General features: G+C 43.7%; 2 protein-coding genes across 10 annotated transcripts in view; both read right to left on the minus strand.

Moving 5' to 3' along the window:
• Positions 1-18,024, minus strand: part of rims1b (regulating synaptic membrane exocytosis 1b) — a 49,294-nt gene extending 31,270 nt beyond the window's left edge. For all 9 annotated transcript variants that reach the window (XM_053857682.1, XM_053857683.1, XM_053857689.1 and 6 more), the window contains exons 1-2: positions 17,503-18,024; positions 1,494-1,707 (exon numbers count right to left, since the gene is read on the minus strand). In XM_053857682.1, the coding sequence (XP_053713657.1) occupies positions 1,494-1,707; positions 17,503-17,669 (381 nt within the window). In that variant the 5' untranslated portion in view covers positions 17,670-18,024. The remainder of the gene's footprint in view (positions 1-1,493; positions 1,708-17,502) is intronic.
• Positions 18,025-20,103: 2,079 nt separating this feature from the next.
• Positions 20,104-25,372, minus strand: LOC128754798 (keratin, type I cytoskeletal 19-like). Its single transcript, XM_053857692.1, has 8 exons — positions 24,956-25,372; positions 24,217-24,299; positions 23,879-24,035; positions 22,452-22,616; positions 22,248-22,373; positions 20,970-21,190; positions 20,832-20,875; positions 20,104-20,748 (listed from the first exon to the last, which is right to left on the minus strand). The coding sequence occupies exons 1-8, from the start codon at positions 25,328-25,330 to the stop codon at positions 20,642-20,644; spliced, it is 1,278 nt and encodes a 425-aa protein (XP_053713667.1). The 5' UTR covers positions 25,331-25,372; the 3' UTR covers positions 20,104-20,641.
• Between the last annotated feature and the right edge of the window lie 839 nt (positions 25,373-26,211).

Raw genomic sequence — 26,211 nt, forward strand, 5'->3', positions numbered from 1 at the left:
CTGCTGGTGTGTGGTTTCAGAGTCAATTTGCTTTCAAACGTTGTCTGCTTTTCTATGTTTTGTTTCTCTCTTCCTGGGGTCATCTTTAAATGTACATGGTATTTTAAGACAATACAATATTTCAATCCCTGTGGGGACATAGTGAGGTTTCTCATTGCCATAACCCTTTCCCCAGCTTCTCACCCTTAACTTAACCCTCCAGAACACATGGCTCACCTTAACCAGGACTCTGAACCAAACTGAAACCCAGTTATAATCACCTCGTTTATTTGAAGTCTTCAGCCTCAAATTGAAGTTTGAACCTGTGAGGACCAGCAAAAGGACCCCACGAGGAAAGTGTAAGGAATTGGTCCCCACAAGAGAGAAAAACAAGCCCACTTGAAGATAAAAGATGCAATAAGCCACTGAAACTAATGTCGTTCCAAAATGACTTTTGAATAATCCAAAGTCCACGTACTCACTCAAATATAAAGAAAAATATGATTTCACATCTTTGAGAGAAATAAACGGCCATTTATGTTCCCGTCACATACGGAAATGTACCCATCCATTTCTAATGATGTTACTGTCACTGATCACATTCATCTATGCGTTCTTCGCTTTGGTATTTCTGGTCACCAATATATCCACCAGGGGGAGCAGCCCAGAGTTAAAACAATAATAATGTACCTCTTGCATAAAAGATAAACTGGAGGCAGTGTCGTAGGAGGCGGTGATTGGTGAGGCCGCTAAATATATCGCCACTGGAGGACGTCAAATTTCTGCTATTGTTATGTCTTCTTTGTGTCTCATTAGAACGACTTATCGGGTAGTAACCGCAACGCTGCCCTCCATAGTTTCTGGTGGAACTGCTCCATTTGGTCTGTATCTGTAAGCTATGTGGAAACGTGCAGAAATACAGAGGAAATGAAGGCAGAGCACAGACAGAAGGATCCGTCCAGATCTGGTAAGGTTGCACATAAATGGCCCTTAAAAGTTTTTCCCCACCAGAGCCAATTCAGTGCCACCAGCCTACTTTAATCTCTGTTATGCTAGGGAAAGATAAAAAAATAAATAAAAAAAAGTCAATTTTGCCAGCATGACATAAAACAAGTCACAACCTTGGCCAAGCTTGTATAGTCAGAATGATGCTTATCCTCCACTTGCACACTATGGTTAACACCAAACAAAATGTTTCCCAAACTATTTCTACTTGGTTCGCACTTAAAATGTCATGTTGCTTTTGGAAGTCGTTGCAGTTGCAGGACACACCAACACAGATGCGCTGACTGGACAGCTGTCACACTCAGCCCAGCGGTAAAGAATCATTCCACAGTACAGCCGCCATCTAAGGAATCAGATCTGGGTGGGTTACAACTAGAGCCAAGACAGTTTTAAAATACACTTTGCGGGTCACCAAAGTGTGAGGCGAAAGAAAGCAGATGGTGACAAACACAGAAGAGACGGTGCGTAAGTGACAGTGGGAACAGGCAGAGCTGAGGTTGGCTGCTTACGTTGTTGGAGCGGAGGGAGACTCGGCCTCCGCATCGGGCACAGAATTTAGTCTGACAGTAGGAGCAGAGGTGTCCACAGCCGTCTGCAAACTTTGTCTTGCGGCAGATGCCACAGGTGGGAGCGTCGTCTTTTTGTTGCGTTTGCTGGCGCCGGGTCTCCGCCCCAATTCGGCGCACTTCCTGTTTGTAGCTCTCGAACTGCTGGTGCAGCGTTCTGAGGAAGAAGACAGCTGGTTAGGAGCTCCTTCTGTTTAACCATCTTCACAGGCACAAACAGATCATTGAAGACATCATTTGGTTCCCACAAACAACGCTGTCAATTTCAGCCTTTCACATATCACTCATGCAATTAAAGAATCTTCAGCTCCGGTTCTTAGTCGGCGCCTGTCAGACGTCTGTGAGGGAGGAATATGAATTACAAATCAGGACACGGGAAAACACCCGCTGCGTTGTCTCAACACAAGTGTTGGAGTGCAGCATTAGCATGTGCAGTTTGGAGGATGACTGTCAGATTAATGAGGCACATCATAGGGAAGTTGACTTGATTCACAATTGGAAGTTTTTCCTGGCGACCAGAGGCCAATTCCACAAGGCTTCATCAGTCAGCAGCAACACAGTTCTGCCTTTACATCTGTTTTAAGAACTCAATGGACAAGAGGGTTGAAAAGAGTCTAAACCAATGGACCAGTCAAACACACATGGTTTAACCAATGCAAACCATGAGACCTACAAACCCATGCAACACCTATTCTCTGAGTTACATGTCAAAACACACACATTCATAATGCCACCTGTAATTCATGGTTTCCTAATTCTAGACTTTGCACTTGGTAAACTCAAATGGGGAAATCATTTAAACTAATGTGGTTTGGATGGACGGAAAACAAGCACCATCACTTTGACCTCTGAACCCAGGCTGTGTTGTCTCCTGCCAATGGCAACCAGGGTCTGTGCCAAACCCAGGCACCATGGGAACAGCTGTCGGAGACAGCGAGTGCATAGCCATCGTCATAGAAACATGGTCGCGTCAAGGGCTGGCTCTCAGAGGGTGTCAGTGCTCCAGCTGTGTCTGTTTTGAGAAGTCACCGTTTTTTTTCAGTGTGCATTAGCATCCATTACTGCAATATACACAAATAATAACATCATTGTGAGTTCATTGTTCAGGGGTTTAGCTCCAATGTTCCTTGATAATACAAATAGATCAATAATTACTAAACAAAAAATGGAACTCATGAAGAAAAACAATTCAAAAAGAGCCAAATATTACTTTATGAAGAGACGATTGGTGAACACTGGGAAAAGTCCGACACAGGGGGTCAAAAACGCTGACTTTAAAAAAATCGATAACATCCTCACTATCACATAACTACATTGATCGGCATACATCAATCTAAAATCATTTTAAAATGATTGACCAATTGGAAAAGAGTCATTAGTCCAAAACAACCCCTCCCCCTTAGGCTGGGAGAAAATCCTGGTTAGAAGCCTGACACACTCCAGCAAGTGACAGGCCAGGAGTACATCAGTGCACTCTTCCACAGGTGTCAGCGGGTGACCACGTCCCACAAAAACATGTTATGGCAACACCACTATCACACAAGCCTGGCAACTGGCTCTCATGACATTCGCAGACCTTCTAGACCAGAGTTTTTCTGCCTTCTTCTAAGCCACAACACACTTGGTTCATTGAAAAAAATCTCAAGGTCCATCACCGCCCAACCTTAGCCAACGCACAATGGTGCTTTGCGGAAAGTCTCCGGCAAAAGCCTTTTTAATTCGTGACATTCTTTAGCTACTGACACTCAGCTATTTTGACATGAGACAAACTTGCAAGTTTCTGGTCAGTGTTTGTCCCAAAGGAAATAAATCTGACAATTTAGGCCAAATAACTTTTATTTTACATCGCCTCAGCTTGCTTCTTAACACCGACAATTCTTTCTCTCTACACATTTTAGAACAAATTTGTTTATGTTTGTGTTATACAACTAAGCAAACTGATAGTTTACAAGTGTCAAATAAAGTTCTGAACTTAGACATGACATTAGCGGTTAGCTTTGTTAGCTTAGCGGTGAAGTTTGCCGTCGCGGAACCGACAAGCAACACTCCATCGTTCTACCATGGGTGATCGAGATGTGGTGTGCGATCAAGATAGAGGCGCATCAGGTTTGAAAACAACTCACTAGTGCATTTGATCGGCTTCTTTGCTGTGAGCGTGTGAAGGAAGAGGAGCACTTCAGCGACTGATGGACAAGTCAAAGCATCAGCATAGATCTATAGTGTATAGAAAGAATATAACCAAAACCATGTGATCTCCTCATGTTGGTAGATCTTCAACAGGATCTAATTGTTCGTGACTTAATGTCATCATGTCGCCTACCTCTATCTCCGGACAGATGAGGCAAAACTGGATCACTTGAACAACACTGTTCTCAACACCGAGTCACTTCGTTCAACATTTTTTGTGACAAGTTCAAAGGTATTAATCTGGGCTCAGTCAGCACCATGTATAGAAATTAAAACATCCCGTCTACCTTCAACCAGAATGTCAAGTGATCAGAGTCTAGGCTGAATTGGAGAAAGCAGGGAGGAGCAGCAGATGGCTGATGAAGCAAACATTTCAGTGGTTTATTTGATGAAGACTTTGACATATCTGGCTGTCAGAAGGCTCTAACATGCCGATAGAAATAAAGTCAACAGATGGCCCGTGTGTGTGTTCCTGTCGTCCAGATATTCCTCAAACAATCTGCTCAATCCTTCCTGGCTGGATGGAGTTTCATGACCAACTGTTAAGATATACGATCCAAATCTGAAATAGACCGTGAAACGCAGCTGCCACACCAAGGTGCTGTTGACACTCCACCTGTAACGCTGACCGGGAACCTCGCTGACCAGCCTCAAGCACCAGCAACTCCAGAGACTGGGAGTGGCAAAGACTCCGTAGCCATAGACGCAGCATTCGTCAGTCAAGAACGACTCCTTGGACTTCACTCCAGTCAGGTGAACTCACCGAGATGACAACAGAGGCCCTTGCCAGGTGGGCGGGCCCCGCCACAGTCGCTCCACAACTTCTAATAACTTCTAACTTTTAAACAACTTTTGCTTTGCATTAAAGGGGCTTCCTTGGTGAACAGTGTATACAAAATGTCTGCATTGCCTGCATTGATGAAACATGTCGCTGAGAGCATGTGCGTGCATAAATCTGTATCTATATCATCCTCTATTGTTTGTCATCAGGTCGCCGCTCTCTCTTCCCCTCTCTCTCTCTCTCACTCACTCACACTCTGCACACACATTTCTAAGTGCAATGTAGTGCAACGCGCCTCTGACCTAACACAGCCGGATGGGTGACGTATAAGCCATGACTCTGGTTGGTGGAGTAATCATGGGCAACCTCTAATCCCCTCACTCAAGCCAAACTCCCTCAGACAGCAGCCCACCCCCTCCCACATCCACCCCCCCTCACTCCCGCTCTCCCTCCTGTAGACTAGTGTGTGTCCGGCGGTCGTAAACACATGGACACAGACTCTGCATCACAGCTGTTTCTGAAGTCCTACTTTTTTGTAACACAAAACAACTCTGTATTCCCATCTAAAATTCTCTACACTTTTGTTTTCTATTCTTCTATATTGAACTGTGTTAGTTGAATATTAATTCCTCTGACGGCAGGATATATTGTAAATAGCACTTTTTAATGAATCTGTCAGGCAATTTATCGGCGCCGATATGGGCATTTACAGTATGACGTCACCAAGATCGGCCGATCATATTGTTATTTATTACAACAAGATGCTATTTATGTTTATACATGATGAGAAATGTTATTGCTCCTCAACATTTTACATCACAACCAAACAAAGCAGGCATTTCTCCGCAAAATCTTGTGGTGACTCTGCACCAATGCTAATGGAGTTTAGTGTTTTACAGGAGCAGCAGAGTTCTGTCCTTGAAGGCCGGAGGTGCACCATCAGCAGCTAATAGCTCACGGTCTGTCAGGTTATAAGAAAACATTCAGGTATTTAACAAGTGAAGTTTAGATTGTGGGTTTGATCGACAATTTGACAAAAGGATGCTGCTTGTTAAGTGAATTTCTCCCTTTATGATCAATAATGTATCTGTCTATCTATCTAATCCAGACCTGGATATGTGGCCCGATGCTTGTACTTTTGACGTCAGACAAAAACTACATGTTGGAATTTTTCTGCCTTTTTTGTTCTTTTTCACCACTTCCACAGTAAATATAGCATGTTCTTGTTTCAAGATTAAAATTTTCTTCTTTTCATTGGCCATCTTTGTGTGCTTTTTCTTGTTCCTCAAAATACATAGAAGGAATATTGAAAATATATTTTGAAATAAATTGCCTTTTTGTCTTGAACATTTTGTCCATAGTTATGTTGATATATATTCAAATTAAGTGCATATGAAATGAAATAGTTCAATAGTTTTCATGGCATATTTACACTTCTCAATATCCTTATTTACATTGAATCTTTTTAGGTTCATTTTGTCCTTGTTAGTTAAGTATGGCTTTTGGACATTTTTCCATCATGTTTTGTATTCATCGCACTTTCTTTTGATGATGGCCCCTCACAACCATTAGTTTCTAATGTGGCCCTTCAGGAAATTTAGCGCTTAACCTTTGTTATTGTTTTATTATTCATCTGCTTTGAAAGTTGCAATGTTTTGTATACAGCGTTGTTCAGTATTGATCAGTATATAGTATCAGTTATTTAATAGGTTTGTGTAATTAACCTACAAAAAAGTTACTTTTGTGTGTGAAAAAAAAACTTAGAAAAAAACTATTGTCAAAAATCAGTGTCGACCTGTTTCCGGACTTTTAAAAAAACGGTATTCACCACAAAAAATGCAGATCAGGAGACCCCTAATTTTGAACCAACCACTTCACAGGAGTCAACGGAAATGTCAAGTAACTCCGAACACATACTATATAATGTTCATTTGATTTTCAAAAATCACAGTCTTGCTACTCTTCAGATCGACGTGCAAACTTCCTATGATGGAAATGATGCAATAAAACAGATGTAAGATGAAGGCAATGCTTTCTCAAGTCTGGCTCAGTGTTCGGTCCGCTCTAATTCTGTCAACTGCTTGCGACCACAAACAAAGGCATGGCCCGGGTAGATATGGGCGATGTGGAATGCCTGGTCAGCCAGAGTGGAGAGAATTCTAGTTAAACTTTAATGACGCTGAGGTCTGAAGCACTAAAGACACTCTTTTCACATCCAACTGCACACGGATGCTCAGTGTCCCTCACACGATGGGAAACAACTTGAAGCTCAGGAGTGTCTCGGGAGGAAAGTCCTAAATAAGTACGCGAATAAGTGTGAATGATAAACAAACAAAGATTTGCTCGCAGTTGAAGAGAACATGAACTCTTGCTCATCTGAGATTGTGATGCAGATGAAAGAGCTCAGGCACATGCAGCCACGCCGGGGAATCAAGACTCTCAGCTGAACCATGGGCATTAGCAGAAAAAGTCTTGCCAAAGGATTCCGCAACAATTACGCTAGCCTTGCATCCAAAGGGACAATGAAAGAAGCAACTAATATTTCATCAAAATGGGGACTCTAGCGGATAGAAGCTTGGTAGCACCGTCACACGAGAACCATGACATGATGGAAAGTTTGATCGTCTTTTTTACGCACCAACTCTCAAACTCCAACTCCTCCAGGTGCTGCAGACACACACCACCGACTTCAGCTTCATTCAATTAAGAAGAACAGATCACACACACTCACACAGAGACAGTGACAGCTCTAACTATACACATCTTTTCTTTTAGTTTCATCAGAGACAAACCATCTGGACTTGTGTGTCGTGCTTAACAGCCAAAGACCTGAGAGATTCCAGACACTGGATTGTTCGGTGAGATAAATATGAGCAACAGAACAGAACTGCTGCTATTACAGGCATTATAATGTAATAGTATGTTTAGTATTATTCTGAATAGATGCGTTGTAGCACATGTGGCAATGGAATACTGTTTTCAGACCGTGCCGTCTGGTGGCCTCTGAAAATCAGGGAACCTCATTGACCCGTTCTGTAGCAACTATGTTAGAACCATTGTCCCCAGTATAAGCTATGACATCAGTAGATGCTGAGACTCAGAGTCACTGTTGGCTAACACATGCAGAGTTTCCCATCCACAGCTCAGGAAAAGCTGCTCCCTGCCTTGAGACTGTCACCATCCAACACAACCACAATTTAACCCCAAAATAAAACTGGCAGAACTCAGTCTGTGTGGTTACGCACCTAACAGGGTATTACAGAATGACACAAGTCACTAGTAAATATGCAGTGAGACTCCAGTAATTCACCACAGAGGTCACTAGTTAGCAACTAGTTACTATCACCTTAAAGACACTTTCATGACGGAATGTGATCGATCTATCATTTATTTATGTTTTCTCCAGATCTGCACAATTTATCTTGAATATTTTTGTACCTTTTAACGGCCATCCCTGGTACAAATACAAGCAGAACGCAGATTTGGAGTACTCAAGACATCGCAGTGGTATCAGCCAATAGTCGTAACGGCTGTTGTAGATTACCCATGGTTGTTGTGGCACTGCTCAGCTAGCAATAACAGTCATGGCAAAATCAGTAATTGTGTAAGTATTGGTCATATAGCGGTGAATAAGTCACCACACACAGTAATATTCGCTGTGATAGTAGTAGTAGTAGTAGTGTTAATGATAGATAAAGGCTTACAAACGCAGCAAAACAAGAGGCGGTTGCTTGATGTTTTATGAACAGCAAATGTCTAGAGAACAAAACTGAACAAGCAAATAAAAAAAGAGTAAACAAAGCAGGGAATAAAGCTCAGGAACATCAGCGGCTGCAAGAAAATTGAATATTTAAATATTTCAGCAGCTGCTTCCAAGTGTGTGCTATTTTTATGACCCAATCCATAATTCACCATTAGCATTTTTCCTCAGGAAACGTGAAAAATCTACACTCCTGGAAAATGGGATCACATGTGAGTTTAGCAAAAAGTGTCGAGGTTTTTTTTTTTCCTTTTTCTTGCCTCGGGAGACGTAATTTAGGGGCACGTCTAGACTGTCCTCTGGTGAGGCAGCCGGAACTGGAATGGCCGGTGATGCCGGGACAGATGGGAGGGTGGTGAGGGGGTGACTCCACATCAAATCTTCATGAGAACAGAGCTAAGGAGGTCAAGGTTTTTGTATATTGATAAGAAATGCAGCGGAAAAAGGTTTACTTGGGCAGGTCGATGGTGTGGCTCCTCACTCAGCAGCAACCATTCCACTTGCTTTTGCCCTCTTTAGATATTTGCCCGAAGACTAAAAAGCCCATCTATTCAGACCTCACCTGGAGCAGACCCCAGTTGCTACCCAAATTTCCAGCCGTCTTGTATTTGGCATGTGAATAAAACAATGGGGGCGATGATGGTGGAGTGGTCGGCCTCCGATTGGAAGGTTTGATCCGAGCTCCGACCGTTTAGCATTTAGCTTGCAGTTCAGGTGATACTGTCCTGCAGCCACAGTGTTAGTGTTTAGCACTTTGGTTGCTGGATAAGCATCTAAATAAGAGCCATTTACTAGTGATCGGCATTTGAGGCATCGTGAAACAGTATTGCAGAGTTGATGAAACAGTGTCCTAATTTTCAGATGGCGCTCTTGGTTTAGAAATGATGTGAGGTTTCATCGAATTAGTTGTTCAGTATCATGAAACCTCATCAACCCATCACCAGAATTTACCATTTAACTATTATGTGTGCGAGGTCAGTTCTGCTGCCAGTGAAGAGCCGTCTGTCTGCAGTACCACTGGACCTACTCTAATGTTTGCACTCAGTATCAGACTGAGGGGGCCAGGCTCCTGCCCAACCTCATGGCAACGATGCCCACGATAGTTTCACCAAGTAGGAAACATGACTAGATTTATACGGTAAAATACATTGCTGAATGAAAATGACTCTGCAATCCTGAAATTTTCAGAATACCTGAGCAATGTTACACTTCACATTCTAGAAAGAGTTGAAGGTCTAGGTCCGAAGGAGCACGAAGGATGACATTATGACCGGGACACGGTAGTAAACAGAGAGCAAAACCAGTCACACAGAGCAAGCAGTGGAGGCAGTAGAGACCAAATAGCCTGGTGAAAACTGAAACATTGGCGCTGGGATGTCTTATTCCGTGTTTTACCACAATAATACCCAAATAAGTGAAATTGCTGCCACGGCCCTGAACTTAACCGTGGCTGTCGACCTACACGTGACCTTCAGGGGATGTCCCCAATACCCTACAGTACAGCCCTTCAGGGAGTGAACAAAGATTAGCACTGTGTGTGCCAGTGCGTGTCGATATTCCTTTTCTGACTCCCCTCCCTTCCTCTTCCTTTATCACTCTAATCTTTAAACCCCTAAATCCCTCCTTCCTTTAGTGCCCCAGGTCCATATTTTTTGGAGACCATCTGGTGATAAAGACACTTGTTGTGTGCTGCTTTTAGGACAAAAAAAACAGTTGGTTTGTGTGTAAAACATCAACACCTTGATGATGACTTCTGGGTATGTAGAATAAATTGGTCACCAACTGCGGTGTAATGAATTTATTTCCATGATTGTTGTACTGAGTCATTTGTTCGTTGTTCTTTTTTTTTATTAGTGATGTTATTATTTTTAAATTAATGAGTATGTCTCTCCTTTTCTTAAACCGTTAAACACCCAAACTAACATACAGTAAACACGTCAAATGTGACAAATAAGGAAATGAACCAGGCAAAACAAAGTCAAGACCTTCGAGACAGTGTAAGTATTATTATTCTTTTCTCAGCTGAGGCTCTAAAAATGGAGAATTTAAACGCTCCAGAGTATAAAAATATCTATCAAAGAAAAATTGAAATGCTAACACAACGTCGCACATTTGCCCGCACTGGTTTAAGCGTAACATTGCGCATTCATTCTAAAGCTTTGAAGGAGACCTCATGTGAAGCAACACATAGATCCACAAACGAGGCAACACAGTCAACACAAGGATGTCATGTTCCTTCCAGCAGCTTAAATCAATGATGATGTTATTACATGGTGGAAAGTTGAGGTTGACTACAGCAGCTGAGGGGGAAAATAGATAAATAGATAAATAGATGTGTCATCAGTGTACACAGAGTTGCTGGATTCTTCTGTTGAAGCGTTCACATCAGTTAAGCTCTTCTGTTTTGTTTTGTTTTTTCAAAGGAGGCATCCACCAGAGAAATGTCAACACTTGTTTTCCAAGAGGAAGTTTCTGTCATTCCTTCCTTCCCCACAACTCAGCTAACTTTGACCAGATTGGGAAGTCAATGGAGGTTTAGCAAGTCAACGGTGGGAGCCACCGGTGTCTGCAGCAATGTAGAAATGGACAAACAGTGAATCAGCACAGGTGTCCATTGGTGACATAAGAGAGTGAATGATTAACCATCCAGCAGACAAAAACCACGCCAGAGATGAAGGTTGTGTACGAGAAGTTATCGAGACCAGCTGCCCAGGTCCCAGGCCCAGATAAAACTGTGAAGACAAAACAGTAACTAACTAGATGAAAATGGAGCAGCATTGCAGCAGTGCTCACACCCCAGGATACGATACCTATCTCCAAAACCTCGAATAAAGTAGTCGTCAAAACACCTGCGGTAAAGGACAAGTGACACCTTTCTTTCTGTCTATCTTCATGAATGAAGCCATCAGAAAAATATCTACTATATGCACTACATTTATATACAGTATACGATTCCAGATGAGCGTCATAAAGCAAGATCCTAAGAATGGGAAGAAAATGTCATGTACCTCTCCAAAGAGGTTATGTTGCGATGGAATAAAAGATTCAATTTGAGGAGTGATCCAGATCCTTTTATTCACCACTGCCTCACTACTGGACAGCGTGACCCTCTCTGATGACTGCTGATCTAAGCATCCACTCGAGTAAATACTTCATATTGGTTTTTACAACTGCGAAAACGTGGCTCTGCAAATCAGCTTACAACAACACGTGCAGCCGCACCAGTCTAATCCACAATAGTATCACAGCTGCATTGCCACACAACACGCATGACGCAAACCAGCTTGTTTGCCATCGACTTGCTACACGAGATCATTGTTGCGACTGGGCTGGTCCATGTGTGTTTATAGCGCATGTCGAGAGAGCTGTTGTGCATCAAGATTTAAATGTTTCATAGATTATACTTCCACTGTCCAACCAGCTCGGCGTGCCCCAAACCCCCCTGCTTTTTATGGTGTGTTAGGAAAGTTTGGAAAAATGCCCAAAAAAGTGTTTGCAATTATTTTTCACTGTTGATAGTTAGCTGTCCAACATCTGTCAGTTCATGTGTTTGCCCCGCCAGTCTATCGCAGGAATGTGGATGGAGTATTGCAAACTTAAAAAGGAGTTTGCCATTCAACAAATGTTGTTGGATGAAAACATTCTGGCTGTCAAAAGGACTGTATCTAGGCGTAGCTCCAAAGTAGAGTCAGTGCTGGCAAGTCACGTGAAATTAAAGTATTTTTAATGCACATTATTAGCTTTGTTTATGCTCACAAACTCAGGGCAACTAGATGAGAGAAGCTTTGGGTCACTCTTTGTGATGGTTGTTGCTTTCATTTTTTGCTTTCTATTTTATTGCTCACATATTGGAAAATTGCTTGAATTGGAGGGTAGCTTTTATCTGCACATGAATTCTTTTCATATTGTGGAGTCAGATGAGCCTCTACACAGAAGAGCCACCAAAAACTCATTTCGCTTTTACCTGTAGCGAGATATAATGGGAAACCTTTGTTTTATTTGACAAAACAATTACTTCAGGATTTTGCACTGCACTATAGATACAACTTTAAAACCACGGAAGTGAGCTTGAATTGCACTTTCTGGTCAGTTCAACAATCACAACATTTCACACCGCTTGTGCCCAGGCTGACATATCGAGATGGATTGGTGAGAATAATGCATATTTAGATGGCAGTCTGTGACCAAAGCAATTTCCTGAGGCTTTACTTAGTGGCTTCAAAGCACTCTGTGGATTTTCTGAAGGATTAAAGTAATAGAAGAACATGATCTATCAATGTCGCCTTTTAAATGAGAAAGTAGAAACAGCACAAAGGCACCGGACAAGATGCTCACAAATCGCTAGAGCTCCGGAATGTCTGGATCAAAAATGAAAATCTGACCCCTTTCAGAGTTGGACTGCAAAAAAAAAGACGATTTGATAGAGGACACTGACTACCGTCATGATTACTCTGCACGTATACAGGTTGACGAACACGCCAACATGTCTGAAAAAAAAATGTGTGTTTTGAAACTCTATATTTGAATTTGAATTTTACAAAATGTGGTGTAAAAGGTATGTGTCCTTTGATGTGTCCTTAGCAAAGGGGTCCCAAATGTTCAAAGCTTTGCGTCATCAACCGTTTCAGGAGAGACTATTTAAAATCAGATGAAAAGTAAAGACTGATCTGATCTTACTGTGCATCAACAATGTTCAGCAGAGAATGAACAAACCAGGCTCATGCACATTACACATGTACACATTTACTCCTCACTTCCTAACTTCAATAGAGCGTAGGTAATTATTTACACGAATAAATGTTCGTATCTTACATATGTAATTTGAATACATCTCTGAAATATAGTTGTCTTGTTCCCAGTTTATGTGTTAACATTTGTTGTGAACCTGACTGGGTCAATCCAGCAGAACAGCCTGCGACCCGGCTGTGTGAGTTCACACAGGTCTTATCAACGATTGGTCAGATGATGAAGCTGTTATTGACCGAACCTTCGCAGGCCTTGACTCATGGAACATTAAATACATCACTTCCTCTCCAGAAGCAGAAGCTGCTCTCCTTTCCTCTCCGGAAATGAATGGAGCCATTAGACTGGAAACCTAGTGATGTTACATCTGCAGCATCAGGCATGTGGAGTCATGTGATACTGCAGGCTTGGAGGAGGCATCCCTGCTGGTCCTTTTATCACATTTAAGAGACAAAAAACAGCAGCATGACGCTGCTTCTTTCTTGAAATCTCTCCCACACAATTCAGGGATATTGATAGACTTCTTTCATTCGTTTGTACATCATTACAAACATGAGCAAGGGCGGAGGCTTGCTGGTTCAGATCTCAGCTGGGATGAGTTATTTCCAAATACAGTGGTACCTCGGTTTTGGAATGTCCCGGAATTTGAACAAAAATTTTGAGATTTTTTTTGCTTCGGATTTCGAACGAAAATCCAGAACTCGAACGCCCCTGAAAAAACCGGAAAAAAACGTGCGCGGACCGATCAGCTGACCCACGACGTGCTTTGTTATACTGGACCGTGGTAGAGTGTCACAGGGGAGGTGCTCGCTATCGACACCTCCGAGGCTGGAGCGCTCACTCCAGGGTTTGATGTCCTGTTGTGGGCTGGAGCTGGGACAGGGATGAGGCCAGTCTGGGACAGAGCGTGACTTGGTTTATGACTTTGTCACAGCCAAACTGCACAGAAGCGCACATTCAGAGCTGGACACGCACCGGGCACCTCTTCACTTCTGGAGAGACGTCACTCACTCGGCAACCCCTCCCACATGCAGCGGCCACACACATAGAGGAACAGCCACCTGCAGCAGACACTCTACATTCACTCCTACAAAAGCCTATTTTAAGGCTTGGAACGCATTATTTCTTTTTCCATTCATTGTAATGGGAAAAATTGATTCAAATTTCGAACAAATCGCTTCTCGAACGGCCGTCTGGAACGGATTGTGGTCGAGAACCGAGGTACCACTCTAAAACACTTCCAACCTGCTTGTGTGTTTAACGTTTATAGGTAAGATATTGCGATTTTATCTCGGTTGAGCTTCACTTTCGTTTGCTGGATACTAGTGGTTTTCAAATGACAAATAAATGCCGAAAATTTGCAGTCCAGCAATATGTAAATAAACCATCCTCCTCCTCCGCCATTATTTCGGAGTCATAAATATCTAGTTGGTTCATTCAGTCTGCACTCCTGACATTGGTTCTTGTACTTGTTGACTGCACTTACTTTCCTTACCTCCACCAAGAAAAAGTATGTCTTGGCATAGGGACAAGGAGCTGCCCATTAGATCAGGCTTGCGTTCTAGAGGTGCTTCTGGTGTTAGAAGGTTCTCAAGGAAGGCTTCAAACTACTGCTGCAGCAACGTTCAGAACTGAACTGAGTTTGACATCTAACCAGGAACATGGTTTAATTCCTGATCAAGGAACTCACCCACACATTTCTTCCATCAGGGAAATTGTTTTACTGCTAGGCTTGTGTGCTGTGTTTTCATAATATTTCCCTGGAGGAGGCTATAGTATTTATGAATTTAGTTACACACCCAACAGTGCAAAAAGTTTCACAGCAGAGCTCATTATCCATGTTGAAACATTGTCACCAATAAAGCAAACATCGTTTTCTTGTGATTCTAAGCTTTTTTATGTGTCTTATTCAATTGTCTAATAATTCAAATCACAATAGTGTGTTTGCATTTTGAAGTGTATTCAGGGCAGAGAAAATGCAAGAGAGTTAGTGAACCTTTGTATATACTGAACAAATATGTTTTACTAAGAATGTTCCATGATATGTATCTAGCCAGAGCGGTGCAAAACAATACGACCCCAACGTCACTGTCAGTCATATCCTGGAGTTGTACAATACCCTCCATGAGTTATAATTTCTCTTACAATAAGTTGTTAAACACAAAGAAGACGACATTAACTTCAAAGAGCACTGACTTCAGAATCTCTCCCTCATGTCCAGGACATGTTCAACCCCATCTGTGAGGCAGTCTGAAAACTGGAAGGCCTAATATGGTGGCACCAAGATCCGTCTTTATCATCAGCACTTGAGCTCCACTCACGCTGAAGCTTTGTCAGCAGTTCCTCGACGTGCGGAACCAGTGAAATAGAACAATATAATTAAGAATGTGTGAGTGAGCAAATCTGACACTCAGCGGCACAGTAAAAAGAAACCCCCTTTTTCATAAGGCTCTTTTTCTTCTCCTTTCAGCAATTCCCATCAGGGGTTGCCAGAGTTTCCTCCACCGATTGTGCAAAACTCACTTTTTTTTCTGGTATTTGGTTGTTATTTTGGATCTAAACTGAGGTGTGGAGATAAACAATAAATTCTGCTGTGCATAATTCAATATTTATGGAGCATTTTATTAAGAATATCCTCACTGTGGTGGGATTCACTGGTGTCAGAATCTTTTAGGCGTTTGGTTGTGCTTTTCATGCTTTATTTAATTTAGCTTCAGCTCACATAAAATAAATACAGTTTGAAGTGATGTTGATAAATGTGTTAAGTTAGAGCCGGAGAGTTTCTAGGAGGAAGAAGTGAGAGAAATGACATCATCACTGGGCAACCAATGGCAACAAGCCTGGCTTCAAATTGTAAATTGTAGTATCAACTGTAACATCTGATCCATGGCCTCCATGGGTCTCCAGCTCCAACCTTTCTCATTGACGCCATTGACAGGTCCAAGACTCCTCCAGAACGTCATCTGCCAGTCACAGCAGTCAATCATCAGAGCCTCCAGCACCCCCTCAAACTCTCACTCAGATTAGAAGGAGACCAGATTTGGACTCTACTGACGTTACACGGATGGCTTGGTGCCGACAGGCTGTCGGACAAACATCGATTTGCTCATGAATTCTATTGTTTTCATAGTGTTGTGAGTCAGTCGGAACTTAAAATATATATCAAGTTTCCATGGAGCTTGTCGTCTTCTGACCTCACATGCAGAAGAGACTCTTCAGCCCGACACCACAGCGGAGGTTACGTAGTATTGCCATCATTGAGTCAACTACATGTGAAATGCATGACATGTCAAAAGTCAAATACATGTTGAAACAACACAACCTCCACCACTCTGTATGATCACGCTGAGGAGAGTCTGACAAGAGCAGGGAGGGAGAGGGAGCAGTTAGAACGTGAAAGAGGTATTAGATTTATGGCGCTATATAAGCAGTTAGCATGAAGGGATTCAGTTCAGACCATGTTATGGATTTTTGGCCAAAAATCATCAGTACTGTTTATGCATCCAAGATCAATAAATGCGCTCAAAATATTCCTAGATACACTAACAGTCAGGTAAGTATTGTCATGCGTATCTATATTTTCTAATGGTTTTATATACACAGTGTATTTATTGGTTATTTTTCCAATTACTTTTACCCACATTTGCATGTATTATTTCCATTCACAGATATATTTTAAGCCACTCCCCTCAGGCAATGGCTGTCAAGCCGTTTCATGTATTATATCACAGCGCACAGACTGGTCTGCCTGTGTCCTGCTTGTGTACTTACGTACCCCCAGCTTCAAATGTGATGTCACCTCATTCAATAAATGAATCTGGTCACAAACATGAGATGAAGAATTGACATTTTCTTCTGCTCCTTTTTTTAAATATTTTTATTATACTGCTTTCCTCAAGACTACACTTCCCCACTGGTACTAACCAGCGGGCAGCAGAAGCGATGGAGCAGGGCTCTCACTCCCGGTGACGCTCCACCACTGCTCCAGTCATGGTCTTTCTGATGGAGTAAGAAGTGAGCGGGACATAAAGAGAGCAAATATGCCCAGTATTTTGCTAGTCTGGTGTGTGTGGTGTTCAGGTCAGGCCTGCTGATAGTCCTAACCACACCCCATCTTCACCAGCAGCTCTAACTACACACACACAGATGCGCTCATTGGGTCACTCAGAACCTTAAACTGCCGTGTGTCAGGAGGGACCATCTCACTGTCCCCCTGTTGTGAACACACTGACCCCAGTGAGGGAAAGGTGAGCAGTGAAGTCGGGTGCAGCGCTGAAGGAAGCAGTGATCACCAAGGTCCTCCCACCCTCCGCTCGCCACCTGAGTTTGACCCCATATCTCTGGTCATCTTCATGAACACTGAGATGTGTGTGTGAGTGTGTGTGACCAGACAATATGGACTGATCAGCAGGATGCTACATGACTGGTGTGAAGGGTGTGTGACGATGACCAGCGCTCATCTCAGATGGAGCGGCTCTTACTTCAGCATGGCTTGTTCCTTCTCCTCCTCTTCCTTCTGCCGAGCCATCACGGCCAGGATGATCTTCCTCTCCTCCTCGGTCAGGTGGCTCAAGTCCGGTATATCCGGCATGGACGGCGGCGCAGTGGGTGGGCGAGGGCCGCCCTGGGGCCCCACCGAGGCGGACATCTTCTCCACCACCGCCGCCACCACCGGCCCACACCTCCCTCTCCTGCTCCTCCTCCTCCTCTTTCTCCTCTTCGGCGAGTCGTTTCGGCTGACGGCGTCCCGGAGCGTTTCCGAGGCGCAGCTCACGACATGCCGTCCGGGCGGAGCAGCAGCGGCGGCGGACCGGTCATGAACGCGTGCACCTGCCGCTGTCCCCCCCCTCCCCCGGACGCCCACCAGCACCCTCCAGCCTCCAGATTTACCGGAAGGCCATCACGCCTGGACAAGGTTGAACGGAAGTGAAGGGGCTCTGACTCCGTTCTTGGATCAGGGGGATCCACCACCGTCGCTCTGGATGAAGATGATGAGTAGCGCGTGTGTGTGTGTGAGTGAGTGAGTCTAGGGCGGTGCGCTCTCTCCCTCCCTCTCTCCCTCGCTCGCTCTCTCGCACCCCCCGCCCCTCCCTCCCTCCACCTCTCACAGTCAATGGGGACGCGATGCAGACCTCCTCGCTTCCGCCTTCCTGCGGGGACGCGCTTACTCATGTGATAATACGGTCCTTGCCATGAACGCGCCCCTTCCCACAATGGCCACGCGCGCACGGGCGCACTATTTACACACCAATAGGCTTCATGTTATGACTCACCAGGTGTTTAGCTCAATTACAGCTTTATATTGACCAGACGTGTCCATGCGACGTTCACTGTCTGACGTTTCTAACTATATTGCATTTCTATTGAATCACTGTAGACGTGACGTTACTGCTCACAAACACGAGTGCAGACGAATCTGGTGCCATTTCCACTTGGCACAAAATGTACTGTCTCTCCTCACAATATCACTCTCTTTTATTCCGTTCCACACGTCTGTTTTTTTTTTTTTTAGACAAAAGGTTTCCATTTATTTCAAAACGTTCCGTTTTTCTCGAAATAAAAATGCCATAAGTTTAATGTTAGAAACTACGTTTGTAATTTAATTGGGCAGAGCTTGGATTCTATTTTCGAATTATGCAAAAACAGTGTGGTGCATGGTTCATTTCCCCTCAGATTGACTGCAGCTATTGTCATCGACTGACTCAGTTAGAAAACACTCTATTCTGTTTTTTTTTTTTTCTTAACTTTACATAAGAAAGAGGTAGAAGAAAAAACATGCTTACATTATTATTTTATGAAATTTTAATAAAATCATTTGAAGGGAAAAGCTGAATATTATCGATGGCATCATTAAATTATGAAATTTATTGATATTATTTTGAAAAAAAATGTTAGGTGTTAACTTTAAAACATGCCGTATATTTATTTGTATACATTTATTCACAACGCATTCAAAACAAGTCTGATCCTATTAGACAGATTTTTATTTATTTATTGATTTAAGCTCTCATGATATGGAACGGACACACAAACCACCACTTTCATATATAAATGTGCTTTTGTTTAAGTACATACTGCACTTTTTTATCTACCCATATTATACGAGAATATCGTTATTTAACTCAAGTTAGTGGCACTGTCAATCACTGTCCTTTTCTATTTTTCCCCCATATTTAATGCCGTCTATGATAAATATTATAGCATCGGAAGATATCATGTACTCTCCATGTGACTTTGCTCAAATAACTGCAATGTACTGTGTGTTATATCCTCACATAAATACTGTCAGCCGTAGAAGAGGAAATTCTCCGCACACAAGAATGATTGTAAAACTGTTCTCATCTAGTCTATTCTTAGACCAGGGTAGCCCCTCGGTCCGCTCATTTGCATTCAAGTCCGGACTTTAAGTTTTAGTCGACGTTTTCCGGTGACGTAATGCCGTGCCTGTTACTGAGTTCGTCCAGCAGATGGCGCCCTGCCCTTCTGCTGCCGAACAGGCTCGTCAGGTGACGTCATTGAGGAGGTGACTGTACCTCGGTGACGTCAACCTCCCGTGGTGCAGAATTTTGTCATCATTTAGGTCGTGACAAGGAACCGGCGCGTAGTCATGACACAGTATCTGCAGACGTGAACACGTCACATCTCTCCAGACCCAAAGTTTGCGGCTCAGCGTGTCATTGGTGGTTGAGACTCTCCCAACTCATGTGTCATGATGCTGATGGTTGACGTGTTGAACGTAGGGATCCACTCGACATGCGTCTATTAAAGTGTCACAGGTCAGATCGGAGAAACGACTTCAACATCCATACAGAATGTGGCGGGTTTTTCTATAAACAGAGATGGAAACGCATAAGCGAACGCTCATACATTGTTCATGAACAATGGAGAAGCAAGATTGTGGAAGCGCCCCCTCTGCTGGACAGAAAACGCTACCACCATTTTTCATGAAGATGAAGCGCTTCTGCTGTATATCACAATTCCAAAATGACCCGATGGACACACGAACGAGGAGGAGAGGTTTCTTTTTGTTACATTTTTAAATAGGAACTTTCAAAAGTAAAGATAAAAAGATGACAGGCAGGTACGTTTCCACCTCACGGTTTGGTCATTCTTTATTTGTCATAAAAACAGAGGAGATGAAACAATAGGATGCAAATGTTAACAATATCCCGGTTGATAACTCACCACTAAGCAGCCACCTGCGACAACATACGAAAGAACACAAGTCACAAAAACGCGGAACCATATCAAAAACCCTCTTGCTTAAAAAAAAAAAGATACAATTTTCCACTTCACTTATTTCAAAAGTCGTGCTTAAATCAATGACAAAAGTAGGGACAGCAGGAAGTGTCTGGGGGCAGGCATGAGCATTTTATTTTTTTATTAATCTAGATTTAAAAAATGCATACTGTCTTGAACATAATGTCCAAGTGTCAGGTATTGTTATTGTTAAGTTAAAGTCTTGGCTCGGAAAAGGGTCACCGAGGTCATGACAAGAGTCAAACCCGTGTACATGGCACCCATTGTGCGTGGACTCTTTAGCTAGTGAATCTTTGTTTCTGACCCCACTCATTACGTCACACCACTCTTTGGTCTTGTCTGGGAACGTGGGCGGGAACTTTAGTTCTGGATCACCTCGCTGTCAATGTCTTCTGTCCGTGACACCACCTTCCCGTTGACTATCTCCTCCGTCACGACCTTTCTTCTATGAGTGATGACTGGCTTACCTGCAAAGACGGAGTTACCATTCAAATACTTTGTCGGTTTAATATTTGAATAGACAAATTGGCGAGGCGGGGCTTGGACTTACTGGGCGCTGGTACCACCTTCTTTTCTTCAAAGACAATAGCTTTCCTGAAATATGAACACCAGTATTTAAGCCGTGACAAAAGTCTGAACTAAATTTAATGGCTGACTCAAGCTTCATGTGACTGTCTCCACCACCCACCTGCCGTCTTCCCCGTCCAGCAGTCGCCTGTACTCCGAAATCTCCAGCTCCAGTCGGGTCTTGATGTCCAGGAGCTGCTGATACTCCAAGCTCTGTCTCTCGATATCTGCTTTCATCTGGCTCAGCTCGATCTCTAGAGAGTTGACTATCATCTGCAGCTGGTTCAGCTGCTGGCTAAAGCGGGACTCCGTCTCTCCCAGCTGTCCCTCCAGAGCAGCTTTCTGTTCGGGACGAGGCGTGAGGAGAGGAAACAGTTTGGCTCTTCATACGCACAATATTCCAACACGGACTGCAATATATGTAGTGATGGGCAGGTGAGGTGTCATGAAACAGTGTTGCAAGGTGGATGGAATAGTGTCCTAAGTTTCACTAGATGGCGCTCTTGGCTTAGAACTGAGGTGAGGTTTTATTGAATGAGTAGTTCATGTCCCAACATTTTACAGCAGACATCTGGTGGCCCCTAAAATCAGGACACTGTTTCATGAAGCCTCATTGACCATATTCTGCTGTTCCCTCCGAAATTTAGTTATTGTTATCTCTTGTAGTGAAGAAAGAGCTGAGCCAAAAGGCAACGCTTGGGATATGTTGGTGCACCTTTTGAGGATGCTTCCTGCAGTAGGTGCTGGTGTGATGTTCCTGCCACGCCTAACAGGGAGAAGACCCAGGACGAGTTGGAGGCTCTATGTTTCTCAGGTTGGAAATGTCAGGCCTTCTTTGTAGATGAGGTTTCATGAAACAGTGTCCAGATTTTCAGAGGCCACCAGATGGCACTGCACGTTGTAAAATGTATTTTATTTTATTTTTTTGTTCATGACAGCACTTTATTCCAAAGCACTTTCCAAGTTGGTGGGATCCCCACTGACCATGGCAATAAAAGATTCTGATTCTGAACTAATTCAATGAAGCCTCACATCACTTCTAACCTAGAGCTCCATCTTGTGGCCTCTGAAAATTAGGACACTGTTTCGTCAACCCTGCAAAACTGTTTCATGATACCTCATCTGCCCGACACTACTTTTTTTTTAGCCTGATTTAGTTTTAGTTATTTAAAAATTGGATACTAGTCGAGTGCAATTGCATTTACTTGTATATAAAAACTGATGTATGTTTATATGACTGCTAAAAAATGTTAAAATTGCATGACTAGGAAGGTTCTTCAAACAATTGCATGCGCGTGTGCTGCGACTGATGCGAGCCAAACGCCTGCAGCTGCATCTGCATATGTATCTGCATATGAGAAAAGCCGAGGTTCCCACGTTCCAAGCGTTGTGTGCTCACCAGGCTGAGCTGGGACTGCAGCTCGATCTGCAGACTCTGCAGTGTCCTCTTCAGATCGTTGATCTCACTGCGGGACGTCTGGAGGGTCTCGGTGCTGCTAGCCACCTGCTTGTTCAGCTCATCAAACTGTCAAGACGACCACCATGACATTAGGGACACAACCACGCCACCCAAACTCAGACGGCAGCGTTGCGCTTCCCACACCTTGGCCTTGTACCAGTTCTCTATCTCACGGCGGTTTTTCTCGGAGATCGCCTCGTATTGTCTTCGGATGTCGTCCAGAGTCTGGTTCAGGTCTTCATGGGGTTTGGCGTCCACCTCCACGTTGACAGAACTGGCGCTCACCTGGTTCTGCATGGCAGCCATTTCCTGGGACACACAAAGATCGCAGGTCTCTTTCCGAGCAAACAGATGAGAGACAGACTGTCCGGCTCTGAACAAATATGTCTTCATAACAGGAACGTTAAACAAACCTGAAGGAGGATAAATGGATGGAAATATGACTAAATACAAGGATGTTTCGGGGAGAGGTCAGCAAAGTTGGTGCTGAATGACTGACTTGAGTGAAATCAGTTCAGATCAGTCATTTCTAGTGATGAGCTGATGAGGCTTCATGAAACAATGTCCTCAGAGCTCACTAGGTGGTGCTCTCAGTCTAAAAATGATGCAAGATGTCATCGAAATAGTCATTCAAATCCAAAGTTTTTTGAGCAGAGAGCGCCATCTACTGGGCCCTGAAAAGAGGACACCCGTTCGTGAAGCCTCACAAGGCCATCACTAGGAAATGGATGGAAAATGGAAAATGTAAATGTGTAACCTGCTTCATTCTCATTGGTTCACGACAGATAAACACGGAACTGCTCAGTGTATTCCTAAGAACAAAGTGGTGAGCATCCACAGGTCATCCCGGCTTGAACTGCAAGTGATTAGAGAAGGTGTTGCCTGGACCATGTTGAGGACCATGTGCAGATTGAAATATGCATGGTGATGAGTTGGGATGGACGGATGAGGCTTCATGAAGCATCATCATTGGTTTCAGAGCTCAGTCGCTGTCATCTTAAAAATGACGCGAGGTTTCATTCAAAATTGAATCCAAAGATTTTAGAGCAAAGGGTGCCCTCTAGTGGTCAAGTGTCAATGAGCCAACTGTTCTATGAAGCCCATCAAGCATGTGCATCCCACTGGGACGACACTACCTGCCCGCAGAGAACAGACTGCTACGAAAAAAGTAGGTCAATCAAGAAGCAGTTTCATGCAAATTACGTAAAAGTTAAATCGGTTGCTTTACGTAATGCTTGCTTGATCAGCATCATGGGAATAATGAGAGCGGTTTGACAGTTTCTGGCAGCCTGTGGTGGAAGAACACAACCCGCAGGCCCCAGGTTGATCCAGACGGGTTTTACACGGCTGCTCGTTTGTTTAAGCAAAGACAAGATGTACAGGAGGTATGTGGCGATCCGCCTCTCGGAAAAAACATTACCCGACATTTAAATATTTGAGGATTAGCAAGCATGATGAGGTGTTTTGCCTGAAGCCACTGTTACAGCCCCAACTGAGGAAACTTGTTTGTGTGTGTGTGTGGACTTGGGTGACGTGGCTAACCTTGGACACACGAGGCGTCATCCTCTTACCTCGCCATGGTTCTTCTTCAGGTAGACCAGCTCCTCCTTCAGACCCTCCACCTGCATCTCCAGGTCGGAGCGGGCCATGGTCAGCTCATCCAGCACCTTCCGCAGACCGCCGATGTCTGACTCCACCGACATGCGCACGGCGCACTCGTTCTCAAACCTGTTGAGAGAGAGAGCAAGAGTTCACGCTGATTCATCCGCACTTTGATGTGAGCATCAACAAAGGAACCAGTCGCACCAGTCTGGCCTCTCACTTGACTCATGTGTCCACTTCACCTCATCATCCGTTTGTGAAGTCAGTGGTGACTCAGACTTGGTCATTGTTTTTTGAGCAAACTCACTTGATCCTGAAGTCCTCCCCGGCCAGTCTGGCGTTATCGATCTGCAGCATCAGTCTGGCGTTGTCCTGAGTGGCCGCGTTGATCTGAGAGCACAACACCAGTCACTCATCCACTAGTATGAGATTCATCTGTCAATCTACGACCGACACCAAGGAATATTACTCATAAAGTACCTCATAATATCTCAAAATACTTGTAGTGAGGGCTACTCAACGTGGAGCGCCATCTAGTGTGTCAGTATCTAATTTTACTTTTATATGAAAATACCTTAGAAGCAAGTAGAAACCAACAGGTTTCCGCTCTTCAGACATGGATAAAAATATTACAGATTACACCTAGATTTTCATTGTTAAAAAAAACCATTTTCAATGCAGTGACTCACATTCACTTTAATAAATGTATGAAGTAGATGGTTTTACTCCCGACATGCGGTCATTTGTTACGGATTAATGTGGGTAAATAAAGTATGATTTATTTTACTTTAGAATCTAGCATGTTCAGTCATAATAACCCACTTATTCTCTCCGTTTTATTTCAAAGCTGCTGACTTGCCAGGCCAAGTGTTAAAGTAAACACAGCGCCAGCTCACCTGGGTTGAACCGAAATGCCTTCTTCTTTCATTGGAATTTGTTTTGTTTGTATTGGAAGCAACACATTAAAATTAGTATTAAAGTTTTTAAAACTACTGTAAAGTTGTAGGTGTATTTTTTTTTTTTCGTTGTAGTTGGAGGATGCTGACCTTGAGGCGCAGGTCAGCGATGATGGCCTCGTACTTGCTGTAGTCTCGCACAGTCGGGGTCTGCTTCTCGTACCACTCTCGGATCTGACGCTCCAGCTGCGCGTTGGCGGACTCCAGGCAGCGCACCTTGTTCAGGTAGGCGGCCAGTCGGTCGTTGAGGTTCTGCATGGTGGCCTTCTCGCTGGAGGATACGCTGTTGTTGCCGGCACCGTAGCCGCCCAGCGCTCCGGACAAGTCGAGGCCGGCGCCCAGGCTGCCGGACGCGTAGGAGATCTTCACGCTCCTCCCGCCGGGAACGCTGGTGCCTCTCCGGGTCGGGAAGGACGACATGGACAGGGAGGATAGTCCGGACGATCTGTAGGAGCCGACGTTCATGATGACTGGGGCTGAGACTCAGGTGCTGCGCTCACTGACGGGCTGAAGGAGGAGTTGGATGCGTGGCTGCTGCAGGTGCAGTTTATACCCGGCTGCGGCGGGGGAGGTGATGCGGGTGTGACCGCACAGGGCGTGATGGGTTCGCTGCCCACGGGATGCAGTTATTAAGGTGTGTTTGACGCTGTCGTCCGTTAATAACGATGTTCTGCATGGTTTTATTTTTTCATCCGCTTTTGCATCCTAGTGGACAAAGTTCAGTTCAGTATTTAAAACTGATTCACTGATATATATTACTCTTGCAACATTAAATATCATACACGGATGGTGCTGCTCTAATAGGTGATGCAGAAGAAATATGAATATGCTTTTATAGCAGTTTACTGGACATTTTAGTTTGATCATGGCTTGATGCAAATTCTTCTTGCTGTCATTATATGACAATTCTGACCTCGATAATGTCCCAGATGCCGTGAGAAAAGTTCCTCACACTTTTATCTTCATGTTTGTGGTCTCTTCTTTTAAATGAACTAAATCATTCATTTGACAGATGCGATCTTTTGATGAACAGCTCTGATAAATAACTGATCGAATGTGCTGGGAGCCCAGAGGGCGCGGCTGCTTTCAATCATTTGTTGTTTTTTGTTTTCTTTTTTTTTTTTTTTTTTTTTTACACGTAAGAATGACAGCAACATCTTCATCAGAAAGCAAATCTGCTCTTCTCATGCACGTACAAGAACCCAGATCGTCCCTTTTAGCGGTTAACTGTAATGGATATGTTTGTACTTTGAATTTCGTTTTTTATTAGATGTTGGAGTCGTTTTGTCGTTTTCTAACTCTGCTTTTTATAGAACAATGTATGGATATTTTGGTTAAAAACCTGT

This window comes from Synchiropus splendidus, chromosome 2 (assembly GCF_027744825.2).
Source record: "Synchiropus splendidus isolate RoL2022-P1 chromosome 2, RoL_Sspl_1.0, whole genome shotgun sequence".
Taxonomy (NCBI): Eukaryota; Metazoa; Chordata; class Actinopteri; order Syngnathiformes; family Callionymidae; genus Synchiropus; species Synchiropus splendidus.

Coding starts and splice junctions, on each gene's coding strand:
- LOC128754798 (XM_053857692.1), bottom strand. CDS start 25,330: ATGAACGTCGGCTCCTACAGATCGTCCGGACTATCCTCCCTGTCCATG. Junction 24,300..24,955: donor TCGCTGACCTGCGCCTCAAG/GTCAGCATCCTC, acceptor TTGTGCTCTCAG/ATCAACGCGGCCACTCAGGA. Junction 20,749..20,831: donor GAAGGTGGTACCAGCGCCCA/GTAAGTCCAAGC, acceptor CCGTCTTTGCAG/GTAAGCCAGTCATCACTCAT.